Consider the following 12,791-nt stretch of genomic DNA (forward strand, 5'->3'; position numbering starts at 1 on the left):
CTGATATTCTTCTTCGAGAATCTTCACATTAAGAGGTTATTTGTTGCCAAAAATGTCTTCCAACGACACTACAAGTAACGCGTCCGATGTTTGTGGTTTACCTGACCACTCATCAACTGATACAATATGGAAAACATTTGCATATTGTTTTATTGCATTCGGTTCTCTGTTTGGAAACTCCCTTGTTATTTTCGTCATTTTCAAAAACCGCAACATGCGATCGACCATAAATTATTTCATAGTAAACATGTCAGCGTCTGATATCCTCTTCGCTGTTTTTGTATTTCCTCGCCTCGTTTTGGAGCTATATTCAGTACCTGGCAGATGGCTAATCGGTGGCATGGTGGGCTCAATACTTTGCAAGATCGACCATTTCATTCAAGATGTGTCAACAGCCGTATCCATTCTCAGCTTGGTGGCCATTGCTGTTGATCGATTTTACGGCGTGGTGTACCCAATGAAACCTGGTCTCATGAGTGGAAAACGAGTTCGTAGGGTGGCCTTGGCAGCGACTTGGTGTTTGGGAGCATTGCTTCACTTGCCCTACTTTTACGCCTATAAACTTGTCGACGATAAGTTCTGCAAGTACAACTGGTATCCATTCGCTGATCATGTCAAAGCGTCAAAGTTCTACTTTTTATTTCTATCAACGATTTTTTTCTTCTTTCCTGCTGCCATTTTGGTAATTGTATACAGTATAATTATCAATACTCTACGAAGGCAAAAGTTCCCAGGCAACCAGTCTCTCAAAGACAAGAAAAGGGTCGCTAGACGCAACCGGAGCGTGTTAAGAATGGTGGTAGTAGTTGTAGTCATCTTCATCTGTTGCTGGCTTCCCGTCAACGTATCAATATACATTACAATCTTTCATTGGCGTCCAGAAAATCTTCCTTGCTATATAGAATTATTATTTTTCTGGGTTATTTTCATCGCTTATTCAAACGGCTGCATTAGTCCCTTCCTTTATTTCATTTTTAATCATAATTTTCGTCAAGGCTTGAAAAAAGCCTTCTTGGGCCATAATAACCGCAATTCTGTTCGAAGTAATCATCGTTCCTCTCGCCGCAAAACGGATGACGCAAGCCTAACATCTTTCAAAGGCTGCAGATGAAATATCAAAACTCATCTTCAAGTGAATTTACATGTAATGGAGCAATTGTCCGTAAAGGGATGCAATCAAAGACTATTGTAAAAAAGTAGAAATGACGAAGAGAAAACAATTAACTATATCCATGGTATGTTAATATGCCTTGTCCAAAAATCACGCTTTTGCTTTTAAAACGAGAATAGGATATCATTCTATAGGAAAAGTAATGACTGAAAAGGTGAATTAGGATGGTGGAAATAGATATAGATACTATAATCTACATCCAAACGAAGACTGCAAACAGATCGTGGATCGTCTCTTTTACAAACCGCGCGGCAAAAGAGGTTGCACTCGATGTTTCACACGTGGAAATCTGTGGGTTAAAGGTTTTTCTCGGCGACTGTGAGAACCGGTTGGTATTTGGTCAAAATTTATGAAGCGCCCGTCGAGCTCCCCGATACGGCTGTAATCAGCCGTTTGAGCCACTACGGCCAGGTGTTAAGTTTACGCCGGGATAAAATAGCGCAGCACATCCACAACGGCGTAAGAACCGCCAGAATGTCAATTAACCGTGCCATTCCATCTGTCATCAGCGTGGCCGGTGAAATAATCCGGATATGGTACCCTAGTCAACCAAGGACTTGTAGAAACTGTGGTGCCGACGACCATATGGCCAGGGGGTGCTCTTCGGTTCGCTGTTTTAACTGCGAGCGCCCTGGCCATCGTGTTCGAGAGTGTGGTGAACCGACTAAGTGCACTGTTTGTTTGGCCAACGACCACGAGTTATCGAGCTGCCCTTTTGTTTTATTTAGTGCCAATATCGACCCCCCACCTCCACCTTCAGCGAAAACTGAGGAGGAAAAGAAGCAGGAGAGGGAAGAGAGAGCCAGACGAGCGAAAAAATAACGGGAAAAGGAGGAAAAATCAAAGCAAGACCAACAACAACAACAACGGCAACAGCAGGAACAGCAACGACAACAGCAGGAGCAACAACGGCAACTACAGGAATGACAACAACAACAAAAGAAGGATGAATACATAAATAGAGAGAGCACAAGGGGAAACGAAAACGAGAAAAGAAGAGACCACGGAAAGAGAGAAGAGCGTTGAGACGAGCGACGGGACGAACGGGATGAACGAAGAAGAGATAGAGACGATCGGGAGCACCCCCGCTGGGATGATCGCGACAGGTCTTCCCGCCGCGATTATTCAGACAGCGAAACCGACGATGGAAGACATAGGGTTAGATACAAGAGGAGGTATAGATTTTAAGTTTTTAATTCATCTCAATGAGTAGGCTCAAAATAACATCTTTAAATGTGGGAGGACTCGGGTCCTCCAGAAAAAGCAGGAAAATTATTCAAGAATTAGGTCATTTGAATTGTGATATCATTCTTTTACAAGAAACGCACGTTTCTTGCAAAAAGTAGCAGGGGAATTCGAAAAACTCTGGCGCGGCAAATGTCTGTGGTCCTTTGAGACTGGCAAGTCCACCTGCGTTGCCATTCTTTTTTCTTTAAACTTCTCAAGCAAAATTATTCGTTTTTTGACTGACTCAGACGGAAGAATATTGAGCTTACTCATCGAATGTTATCATTCTAAACTTAATTTAGTCAATATCTACGCTCCCAATGCTACCTAAGACCGCAATAGCTTTTTCTCTCGTGTACACAATTACTTTCTCCCCTAAGGGGATCTGGTGATCGGGGGAGACTTTAATTGTGTGGACAATGTCCTAGATAAACTAAATTGTTCCGCCATCCCATTGACTGATAAAAAACTTCTCCGATCCCTTTGTGCTGATTTCTCACTTACAAACATTTGGCGCAAAAACAACCCGCGCAAAGTAACTTTTACCTGGTCTAACAAAGACCATACGCAGGCATCTAGAATTGACCGCTTTCTCATCGCTAAAAGCTTAACCCCAGCAACAAAATGTAATATTCTTCCCTGCGTATACGCACTATCCGATCATGACTTTGTAAAAATTGAATTAACGATTAACCCTTCTAACCACGGTCCTGGAATTTGGAAGTTCAACAGCTCTTTACTCTCAGATGTAGAATTTAAAAACATTATGTCAAAATCGATTAACAACTTTAAGCTTGAAATCTCCGAATTCGCCTCCCTTCGCGAATGGTGGGATGCTCTAAAAACTGAAATCCGCAAAACATTTCATACTGTATTCGTAAACAGAGAACAGCAAATGCGGAAAGAATCCTAATTACTAAGCAATTAACCCGTGCTAAAAACGCTTTACATTCTAATCGCTCAAATAACCCAGGTGTAATTAGCGATTTGGAAAGCCAATTGTTCTCTCTAATCTCGAAAGAAGCCGAAGGAGCTAAAGTCCGCTCATGAGCTCAATGGTTCGAAGAAGGCGAGAAACCAACACGCTATTTCTTCCGTCTGGAGAAAAAACCAGCCGACAAGAATAGTTTTGAATCTTTCTTTGACGAGCACGGTGTTCTCAGAAATTCACAAAATGATCTTGAAAACATTTAACCAATTTGTATAAGAATTTATTCACAAAAGATCCTCTCAATATGCAAATTCAAACTGAAATAATTGACGACCTCGAATTTTCACTGATTGAAATTATCGTTGAAATTACCTGGTGAGTGTGGTCATTTTCGACCATACGAAACAGCTGTCGTAATAAAACGATGAACTACCCCTGAAGTCTTGAACCAGTTCGTTATAATTATATATATGTAAATTCATACAAGGGAAACCCTGACCCTGTACACCCCAAATAATCATACTTAAATAGAATAAATGTTTGAAAAGAAAATTTTCCCTGAGCGGGATTTGAACCCACGTCCCCCTGTTACTACTCAGATGTGATGACCACTACACTATCAGGACAACCATGCTGGCAACACGGCGATCGAAGATGTGATTAACGTTATCTGAGACGTGGTCTCCCGGGAAACTTAATTTTCAAGGTGACAGGGTAGGGGAAGCCTATAACCCCATATGAAACCCAACTAAGGATCTATTAAAGATACACGACCGAAGTCAACTTAGCGGATGACAAAAGAGGATCCAATTACGGATACAGGCTGTTTATATATTATATATAAGATCATTGGGTAATGCAATTCAAGACTTTTTATTGGCTGAGCCATTATGGTGTATCAGCCAATATACCATAATCTACAAATATGATAAGCGTACGTGTCAGCTTCAAATTAAAAGGGAGCTAAAGATTTAATAAAATTTAATAATTTAATTTAACGTTTTTATTAAAACAATTATTCCACGAGCGCTTGTTGGATATGAGATGATTATAGCTAACTCGGCGCTACGCGCCTCGTTGGCTATCTATCATCTCATATCCAACGCGCGCTCGTGGAATAATTGTTAAATATTTTATTGGCTGAACTGCTGAAATCTAGGAGGACTCTTAGTTTCCTTTCAGGTGATGTTTGTTCCTCATGATAAAAATAATCGATATGTACACCACCCAATACACTAGTTTTGCCACGCTCCTGGAAAGCCAATATCGAGTTAATAACTTATAATATGTATCCTCTAAGTTTATCACGTTGTTGTCGGAACATTTATTAATCTGCGACATAAATAAAGCTCTGGGTTGATAACTAAGTTAGGTATTATAAGGTATTATCGTTATTATTATTATTATTATTATTATTATTATTATTATTATTATTATTTCCAAAACAACAGAAACCCAGTAACGAAGAATATCGAAATAGTAAAAAAGTCTCCGAAAACACGTGATCTGCTGGAGTTTCCTGCTGTTGTGCGCGTAAAAGTATGTTGCATGCAGTAAAAAGCTAGTACACCACGTTGATATTATTTTAAAGTGTTGATAGCTATCTTTCTATCGCATATTCGGGCTTAATTTAAATTGTTTTCGATAGTTTAGACATAAAGTTGAAAAAAATAGATTTTTATCCCAAGCTACTAATAAAACGTTTTATTAACGAAGTGTTTGAGGGTTTCATCCGGTAAAATAGCTTTTACGGCTAACGCCTAAAATTTTGGCCAATTTACAGCTAACAGTTAAGATCGTTCTATTATTATATGGCTGTCTCACAAGGATTGGGAACTACCGAATTCACGAATTTGATTGGCTGAAATCAATATTGAAAGCGGTCTAGATTTTCCCATCTAGACCGGCATCCAGACCGGTCTAGAAAAAAAAGGTACAAGGAACATAAAAAATTGGCATATAAGACACAGTCATGTAATAAACATCTTATTAACCGAGCTAGGTCGGTCTGTATGGGAGAATCTTAACCTCGGTCGCTGGTACAGACCTCACAGCATTCGGTCTGTACTGGCGACCTCGGTCAAGCTCTCCCATACAGACCTCCCGCTCGGTTAGTAAGAGAATTGTTATCACCAAAAATGTTTTTACGATTAACTTTTTTTGACGACTTACGATTAAAATCTGTCAAATTTTTAAGCCTAACAGCGACGGTTGACCCTCGTGTTTGGTCAAACTGCTTTTTATCAGAATTAAGTCACTGTCTCAGCGCATAAATTCAATTCTAAGTTGTCTTTCATCCACAATTTTTCTCAGCCGGCACGTTTTAGGTAGGTTCGAACGTGCCGAATACATAAAACATGTATGATAAAGGAAGTTTTGGATAAAAGAATTAAGTTTTGGATGAAAGAAGCGTCTTTAGTGACAAATGCTTCCCTAAATTTTATCTTTAAACGTTGTATGAGTTTCTGCTCTTTTGGGGGACATTGCCTATTTTGTTGAAAATTAAAGGTCATTCATATTCTTCTGAAAAACTACATTTCAATTTTATCGATTCTACCTATCTTCTTATAGAGGGAGTGAGAACAACAAAGGTTGTTTTTCCTAGGTCGGGAAAATAATTTTGAAAGTTCTTATTATGTAACAACCACCATTTGTTCGCATTTTCTCCTCAAAAACCCGCAATTTCTTGTAATAGCAATTTTACTGTCGGGTTCCACTCGTTCTGCAAATTGACGTTGCAGCGCTTGCGAAGAGCAGTCTTGCAAATACTTTTTGATTATTGTGTCTAACCTTTCCTTTTAGGCTTTATCTGTAAATCTAATAACAACCTCCGTTTGATCGAATTCTCAAACCGAAAAACCGAAAGACTATCGCATATATTCTTGTAAAAAAATCAGCATTTAAAACACTTCGTTTTTAAGAAAACATGATGGTTTTATTGCACTGGGTCCAGCTAGTCTATGCATGATACATAATAAGTGATAATTACATTATAAAGGCAGGATATAGCGAGTAATTAAATAAATAACAAGTCGTGATGTTAGCCATCTACAGTTGTATTAGCAAGATAACCTTGTTGCATACGATAGAGTGAAAACTTTAACTTGAATGATTGGAGATGTAGAAGTTATCTGTTAGCAGCCTAAATAGAGCCTTAGGTTATACAACTTTGACTAATACCAATGAAGAGGAAATTTGACATGCGGAAAAAAAACATCTACATAACGTAGATTTTTGACTTGAATTAACAAAAACGCAAAGGAATTACTGATATTCTACTTTCGCGGGATGGAAATGCCTCGGCTGAATATTGTATGCAACACACTTATATTGGTTTACGTGAGGTATAATATTAGGATATGTGGAAATTAAAAGTTAACATCTAAATTTGGTACCCATTAAAGTGTTAAAGGTCTTCTGCCGAGAGGAGAGTTTTCAGAAAGTAACTTTTTATTTTTGTTTTCAAGGTTATGTTTGCGCTAAGCGGAAAGTCCTGATTAATTGGAGAATATCTCTCCTTTGAATAAACATAAAAAAAATTATTTTTAATGAAAACGGAAGAAGTGAACGCACGCGTGACAAATAAAAATTTAAATCATTCATTTCAAGAAAGACAAATAGAGAGAGAGTAAGAGAGAACTACAGATGCGCAAGAATAACTTAAGAAATTCTCTCTTACATCAGAAAGGAAGGTTATTTTTTCAACGCAAGGGAAAACCATTTTTTGTGACATGAGGTTATTAGAATAATATACTTTTATTTGAGAGCGCATTCACGAACTGTGGGCAAACGTTTATCTAAATTCCTGATGGATATGATTGTGAACGCGTGGGTAGAAAACGCTAGTTTTCGTCACTCTTGCTAAAGGGATATAAGGACCAGACTATTATGCAAGCACCACGCAACCCCTTATTCTTCATAGATAGGATGTGTAGTTCCATTTCAGTGAGGACTTATTTTAGCACAGCGCTCAGTGATTCAAGATAAGATATCCTATCTCGTACTATGCTCCGGAAAAGCACCTCTTTAACATTCAACTCATTCCATTGAGACCAAGATCAAAGTAAGGTTTTAGCTTTAATTGACACATAATTCTCTTCAAATTATGTATTAATACAGGAGTTAACATTTTTTCCTTTAAAAAAAACGGTTTTTTTCATTGATGCTGTTTATTTTCTTCTTCAACGTTCGGATTGACCACAGCCCATGCGCAGAGCAATATCACATATTCGGCGTTTGTTTCTTCCGAAGACATCCTCTTGAAAGCTCTATAACAGGAAAAAAAAAAAAACAAAAAAGAAAAAAAACAAAAACAAAAAGGATCGGAAAATATTAGAAGAGGAAACAGTTCCAAAGAGGCTTTTTAATATGAGGGAACAACGCAAGGAAATTGCACTATTGCTCGAAAAGATGACATTTGATGATTCTGCTAAAGTTAACAGTCAAAGCAAACGACATCGTGGAATGTTTCTATTGGTCAATCTTGAAGATTGGTCACTGTACCGTAACGAGTTTATTGATTGAGAAAATTTTTGGGTGACCTAACAAATACTCTTTTATCAGCCTTAAATAACAACGATTGAAGAGGAGTCCTATCCCCTGGAGTTTGGATAGCGTTACGACTATGTACCTTTTTATCCTCCAAATTTTCCTTCAAAATCTTCGGATTGCACACTGGACTTCCAGGCTTACATGCCCGATCTGGTCCCGAGCCGATGGCCACTGATCTGTTTGGAAACATTTCCAGGATAAGAATAAGAAATAGAATCGACGCAATCAATTTGGCAGTCATAACTATAACTGGAGATCCTGGGGCTCGAATTAACAGATGAAGATAAAATCTACGTAAGGGGAAAACTGTTCGAGGATCCCATTGCTCCTACGTTTATATAGATGGCAGCCGCCAACCATTGGTCGAGCTAAAATTTCGTATTCATGAAAAAAACAGTAAACCGTGAGAGGGATGTCCAGCTGGTACATAACTAATGGAGAGTCACGTCACGAAAGAGAAACTAAGGACTATTAATTACATTCGCGCTCACTCCACAAAAAACGATCGCGTAAAAACATTTCAATGTCTCCATTGCCTTCGTTTTCTTCGATTGAAGCTGGTGTATAATCGTTACATAGGTTTCGTGTCCTCCCTTAAATTAGTTCCAATGAAATATTTTTCGGCCAATAACTATATAATTGATACAGAGCAGAAAAAGGATTGGATGTTCATGATGCTGTTGTTAGCAATTTAAACTTAGCATGCAACAGCTTAGTCCGCTGGCGGCACGCAAGATGAAAAAAGTACTTTGATTAAATTTTAGTAGTCTTGGTTTCTTGGTTTCTATTCTAAAGTGAAAAAAATATTTGATCTCGAAGGAAAGCAACAAATATGGTCTGCTTTTGAGCTACAGCAATGGACAATGGCCTTATCGCTTTTATGGTGTTTACTATCGGTAGTAAATATATGTTAATATGAAAATTCTATTTCATAAGTGAATTCAGCGTGTGGTTAGCCTGAGCAATTACACCTGTTGTTCACTATGGAATCTTTCGGAACGACTAGTGCTCAGAAAATTAGTGAATATGCGTACTGGCATATTTATTTTAAGCGCGTTTTAAATAATGTCCTTATATTTTGCGTGTGTGTGTGTGTTTGGGAGACTTGTACATAAACTAAGAAAATATGCTTTTATGGGTACAGCCTGTAAATTTACTGTTTCAAAACCTTTTTCACGAAACAGTAGAAAACGTGCCATCCAGTCAAGTTGGAGGCATTTGTCTTCTGTTTCAAAGCAATTATGAAAGTCACATTGGGGTTAAAAAAACAGCTGAATTTTAAATGTCGCAGCTATTACAACTACCACAGAAAGCAAATGGTAAACTATAAAGAGTTCTGTACAAAAGTGCACATTTATCATTTACCAATTTTTTTTATTACCGTTTCTTTAAGCCTTTTACACTCACAAGCGATGGATGTCTAAGAAGTTGCGTCCAATTGTCCAAATCCTGCGCTGCCGAGTTTAGATTTTTAATTAGGCTAGGTTTTAAAACGCGTTCCGGATTCTTCAAACAAGTACTTTCCCCTAGATTTGCATGGGTTTAACAATTTAGTTTCCACGCCGATTTATCGAACTCTCGATTTTTCGAGACATTCGACATTTCAAACAAACGTAACTATTTTTTTCAATTTCTCAAGCTTACAACATTCAGGAAATATCTAAAGCCAGGACTTGGCTACGTGCTTCCAGGTAGTTCATAGTGATGAAATAAAAACTGCAACGATGTGGTAACACAGTTGGAGGGTCTTGTTATGGTCTCGTTCAATGATAAGTCAAGTTCCTCCGTTAGTGTTGAGTGTTAAAGTTATAACAAAGCCTTACGTCATTGAGAAGAGTCCCCAGGCAAAAAATAGAAAAAAAACTGAAGAGGTCGAAGAAGAGGAGAAAGTAGAAGCAAACAACTCTATTATTTCACCTTGAGAACTGCAAATGATTAAAGTCCCGCGCACAATTTTACCTGTTAAATAAGACAGTATGCTTTTGCTTTGTTAAATTATCCTAAATCATTAGATTCAAATGTAGGAGAGAAATGCAACATTAGCGAGCCGACAGTTTAAGTACATGATGTTCCAATTAAAAGTGGAATATCATCTACTTAGCGTAAATCATTGAAATTCAAGTGCAGGTGGAAGAAATGAGTGAAATATCATGTACTTATTGACTGAGTGGGAGAACCGGACGAGAAAATATTCAGCTCGAGGTCATAATGTACATGTACAGACCAAGTATAACGTGTGTCATCACCGGGAACCAAATATTCTACCGTCTTCCGGACCCATCTCAGTCGATATACATTTTAACATGATAATGATTATGACCGCTGCTCTTCTTTTGCTTCCATTTTTCATGTCGCGGGACCGGATACAAAGCCGTACAGCTTTTTCGGCCCTACTCGCCCCATCGTATGCAACCCTTTTTTTATATATATTTTCTTGGAAAGCGAGCTCGGGACCGATCGGGTCATATGATAAAAACGTGTATTCATTTTTAATTTCAACGACGTCAGATATCTTATTAAAAATCCACTCTTGTCGTCGGTCAACAAGGCAGAACTTCGATTTTGAATTAGGATTTCTTGGCGATCACCTGCCTTCCCCATAGGCAATTGATGGACTTTGACTGAAGAACTAATCAATTGTAAAGTGACCATCATAAATAGCACACAAAAAGGAACAAAGATATTAGGGCGGGACAAATACAGCGATGAGGGCGAGGTACTTGCCAATAAAATTGCAGGTAGCTGTAAGAATACGTGAGATCTGTCAAATGATGATAATTAGAATTTCGTAAATGCGCTTCAGTACTTTTTTACTAAGGAGGCGTACGTGTACCACTCAATAATTATGCAGATTTTGATTAAAGTTTCCCGTTTAGGAAGGAGGCCAATAGGAAAAAGCTAGAACGTGGAAGAAAGTTCAAACATGGCTATTTTAAGAGAGTTGGCGACAAAATTGTCGTACCTTTGATATTTGTACCGCTCAATAATTATGCAATTTTTGATTTAAAGGTTTCCGTTTGGGAAGGAGGCCACGAGGAAAAAGCTAAAATGCGGAGGGACGTTGAAACATAGAAGAAGTGACTTGGAATAACATTTGACGATAAAAAATTGCGACAAAACGTTGCTTGATAACATTGTAAAATTTAAAAATGATTAAAAGCTATATAGAGCTAAAATCGACGACGTTTCGACGTTAACATAACGTCATTATCAAGTCAAGAATGTATAAAAATAAGTTCTATAAATACTAAAAACGAACAATAGGAGAAAATAATTTGCAGGTTAAACAAAAAGTTTAGCACGAATGGAGTCCGTTTGCACGTTCAGATTAGGTTTGAATTTCTTAATATAAAGCATTTCAAACACTAAAGAATCAAATTTGCTTTGACACTTTCTGATAATCTTAAAATGACTATTATTCAAACGATCCCTCCTACCATGCGCTTCATGGAAATGCTTGCCAATTGCCGAATTTTTGTGTTCAGCGACACGTTGAAAAAGGTGTCGGGCCGTATAGCCAACATAATCTACATCGCACAGATCACATACAAAGTGATAAACAACGCATCGCTGATTAACAATTGATGGCTTGGATTCTTTAGGTTTTACGTCTTGTTCTAATTTCTTGCTTACAAAAACTGGCTGCAAAACGAGGCCAATCTTATTACTGAGATCACACAGCTGTCTCCGAACAGAATTAGCTGAAACCTGATCTTTGAATGGTAGATTAATTCTGACTATGTTGCTCTCGTCAGAAGTTCTCTCCGCTGTGCCTACAGAAGATTTGCGAGAAACAAAATTGGAAATAACAGAATCTATAAGACTACAAGGGTAATCAAGACGGCTAAAAATGGAGCGCAATTTGGCGCATTCTTTATTAAAAGCCTCTATTGTGGAGGATAGCGCATAAGCGCGATGTAAAATTGTCTTTAATAAAGAGTCTTTATAGCGTTTGTCAGTATGACTGTGGAAATGTAAAAGCAAGCCAAAATTAGTTGGCTTTCCATAGACTCGAGTTTCAACTTTTGTTCCATTCTTGATGATATCAATGCTGATGAAAGGAATCCATCATCAACAGGAAGCTCCATCGTGAACAGTAAACTGGGATGTAGGCCATTCAGGGTAGTAAGAAACTTAGTGGCAGCATCAGTATTTCACATTCTTACAAGAGTATCATGAAAGTATCTTCTGTACAAATGAGGCATCAAGCCATCGTGTGTGAGTTTCTCTTCGAGGTGCCACATGAAGACGTTCGCCATTAGAGGGCCAAGGGGGGGAGCCCGTAGCTACTCCATCCGTTTGCTAATACAACTGACCATCAAACTGAAAAAGTTGATTGGTTGTTCTAGCAACCTAACAAGCTCATCTTTTTGGAGGTTAAGTCCATGAGCTTTATTAAACCAGTCATCCGCGGAGGCTTTGTTGACTAAGATGTTAATAGTCTCATCCAACGGCACATTGGTGAAGAGAGCTGTAACATCATAAGAGACCAGAATATCATCTTCATTAACAGAGAGGTTACGAATTTCATTAGCAAAATCAAAAGCATCGGTAATTGTGTACTCGTTTATGGAAAGTGGATTCAGCTTATCTTCAGCTTCGCTGAACACAAAAATTCGGCAATTGGCAAGCATTTCCATGAAGCGCATGGTAGGAGGGATCGTTTGAATGATGGTCATTTTAAGATTATCAGAAAGTGTCAAAGCAAATTTGATTCTTTAGTGTTTGAAATGCTTTATATTAAGAAATTCAAACCGAATCTGAACGTGCAAACGGACTCCATTCGTGCTAAACTTTTTATTTAACCCGCAAATTATTTTCTCTCATTGTTCGTTTTTAGTATTTATAGAATTTATTTTTATACATTCTTTACTTGATAATGACGTTATGTTAACGTCGAAACGTCGTCGA

At 38.1% G+C, this 12,791-nt stretch overlaps 1 protein-coding gene, 1 long non-coding RNA gene and 2 pseudogenes across 2 annotated transcripts in view; 2 read left to right on the forward strand and 2 right to left on the reverse strand.

The window, feature by feature from the left end:
- Nucleotides 1-5,044, forward strand: part of LOC111328113 (neuropeptide FF receptor 2-like) — a 27,188-nt gene extending 22,144 nt beyond the window's left edge. The window contains exon 3 of the mRNA XM_022932489.2: nt 1-5,044. This exon is cut by the window's left edge and continues 87 nt beyond it. Within this exon, the coding sequence (XP_022788224.2) occupies nt 53-1,111 (1,059 nt within the window). The 5' untranslated portion in view covers nt 1-52 and the 3' untranslated portion in view covers nt 1,112-5,044.
- LOC148723311 (uncharacterized) lies at nt 1,646-5,044 on the forward strand (annotated as a pseudogene).
- Nucleotides 5,045-7,387: 2,343 nt separating this feature from the next.
- Nucleotides 7,388-8,203, reverse strand: LOC148723312 (uncharacterized). Its single transcript, XR_015991799.1, has 2 exons — nt 7,960-8,203; nt 7,388-7,597 (listed from the first exon to the last, which is right to left on the reverse strand). It is a non-coding gene; the product is annotated as an uncharacterized LOC148723312 (long non-coding RNA).
- Nucleotides 8,204-10,949: 2,746 nt separating this feature from the next.
- LOC148723313 (uncharacterized) lies at nt 10,950-12,539 on the reverse strand (annotated as a pseudogene).
- Between the last annotated feature and the right edge of the window lie 252 nt (nt 12,540-12,791).

Source organism: Stylophora pistillata, chromosome 9 (genome assembly GCF_964205215.1).
Source record: "Stylophora pistillata chromosome 9, jaStyPist1.2, whole genome shotgun sequence".
NCBI lineage: Eukaryota > Metazoa > Cnidaria > Anthozoa > Scleractinia > Pocilloporidae > Stylophora > Stylophora pistillata.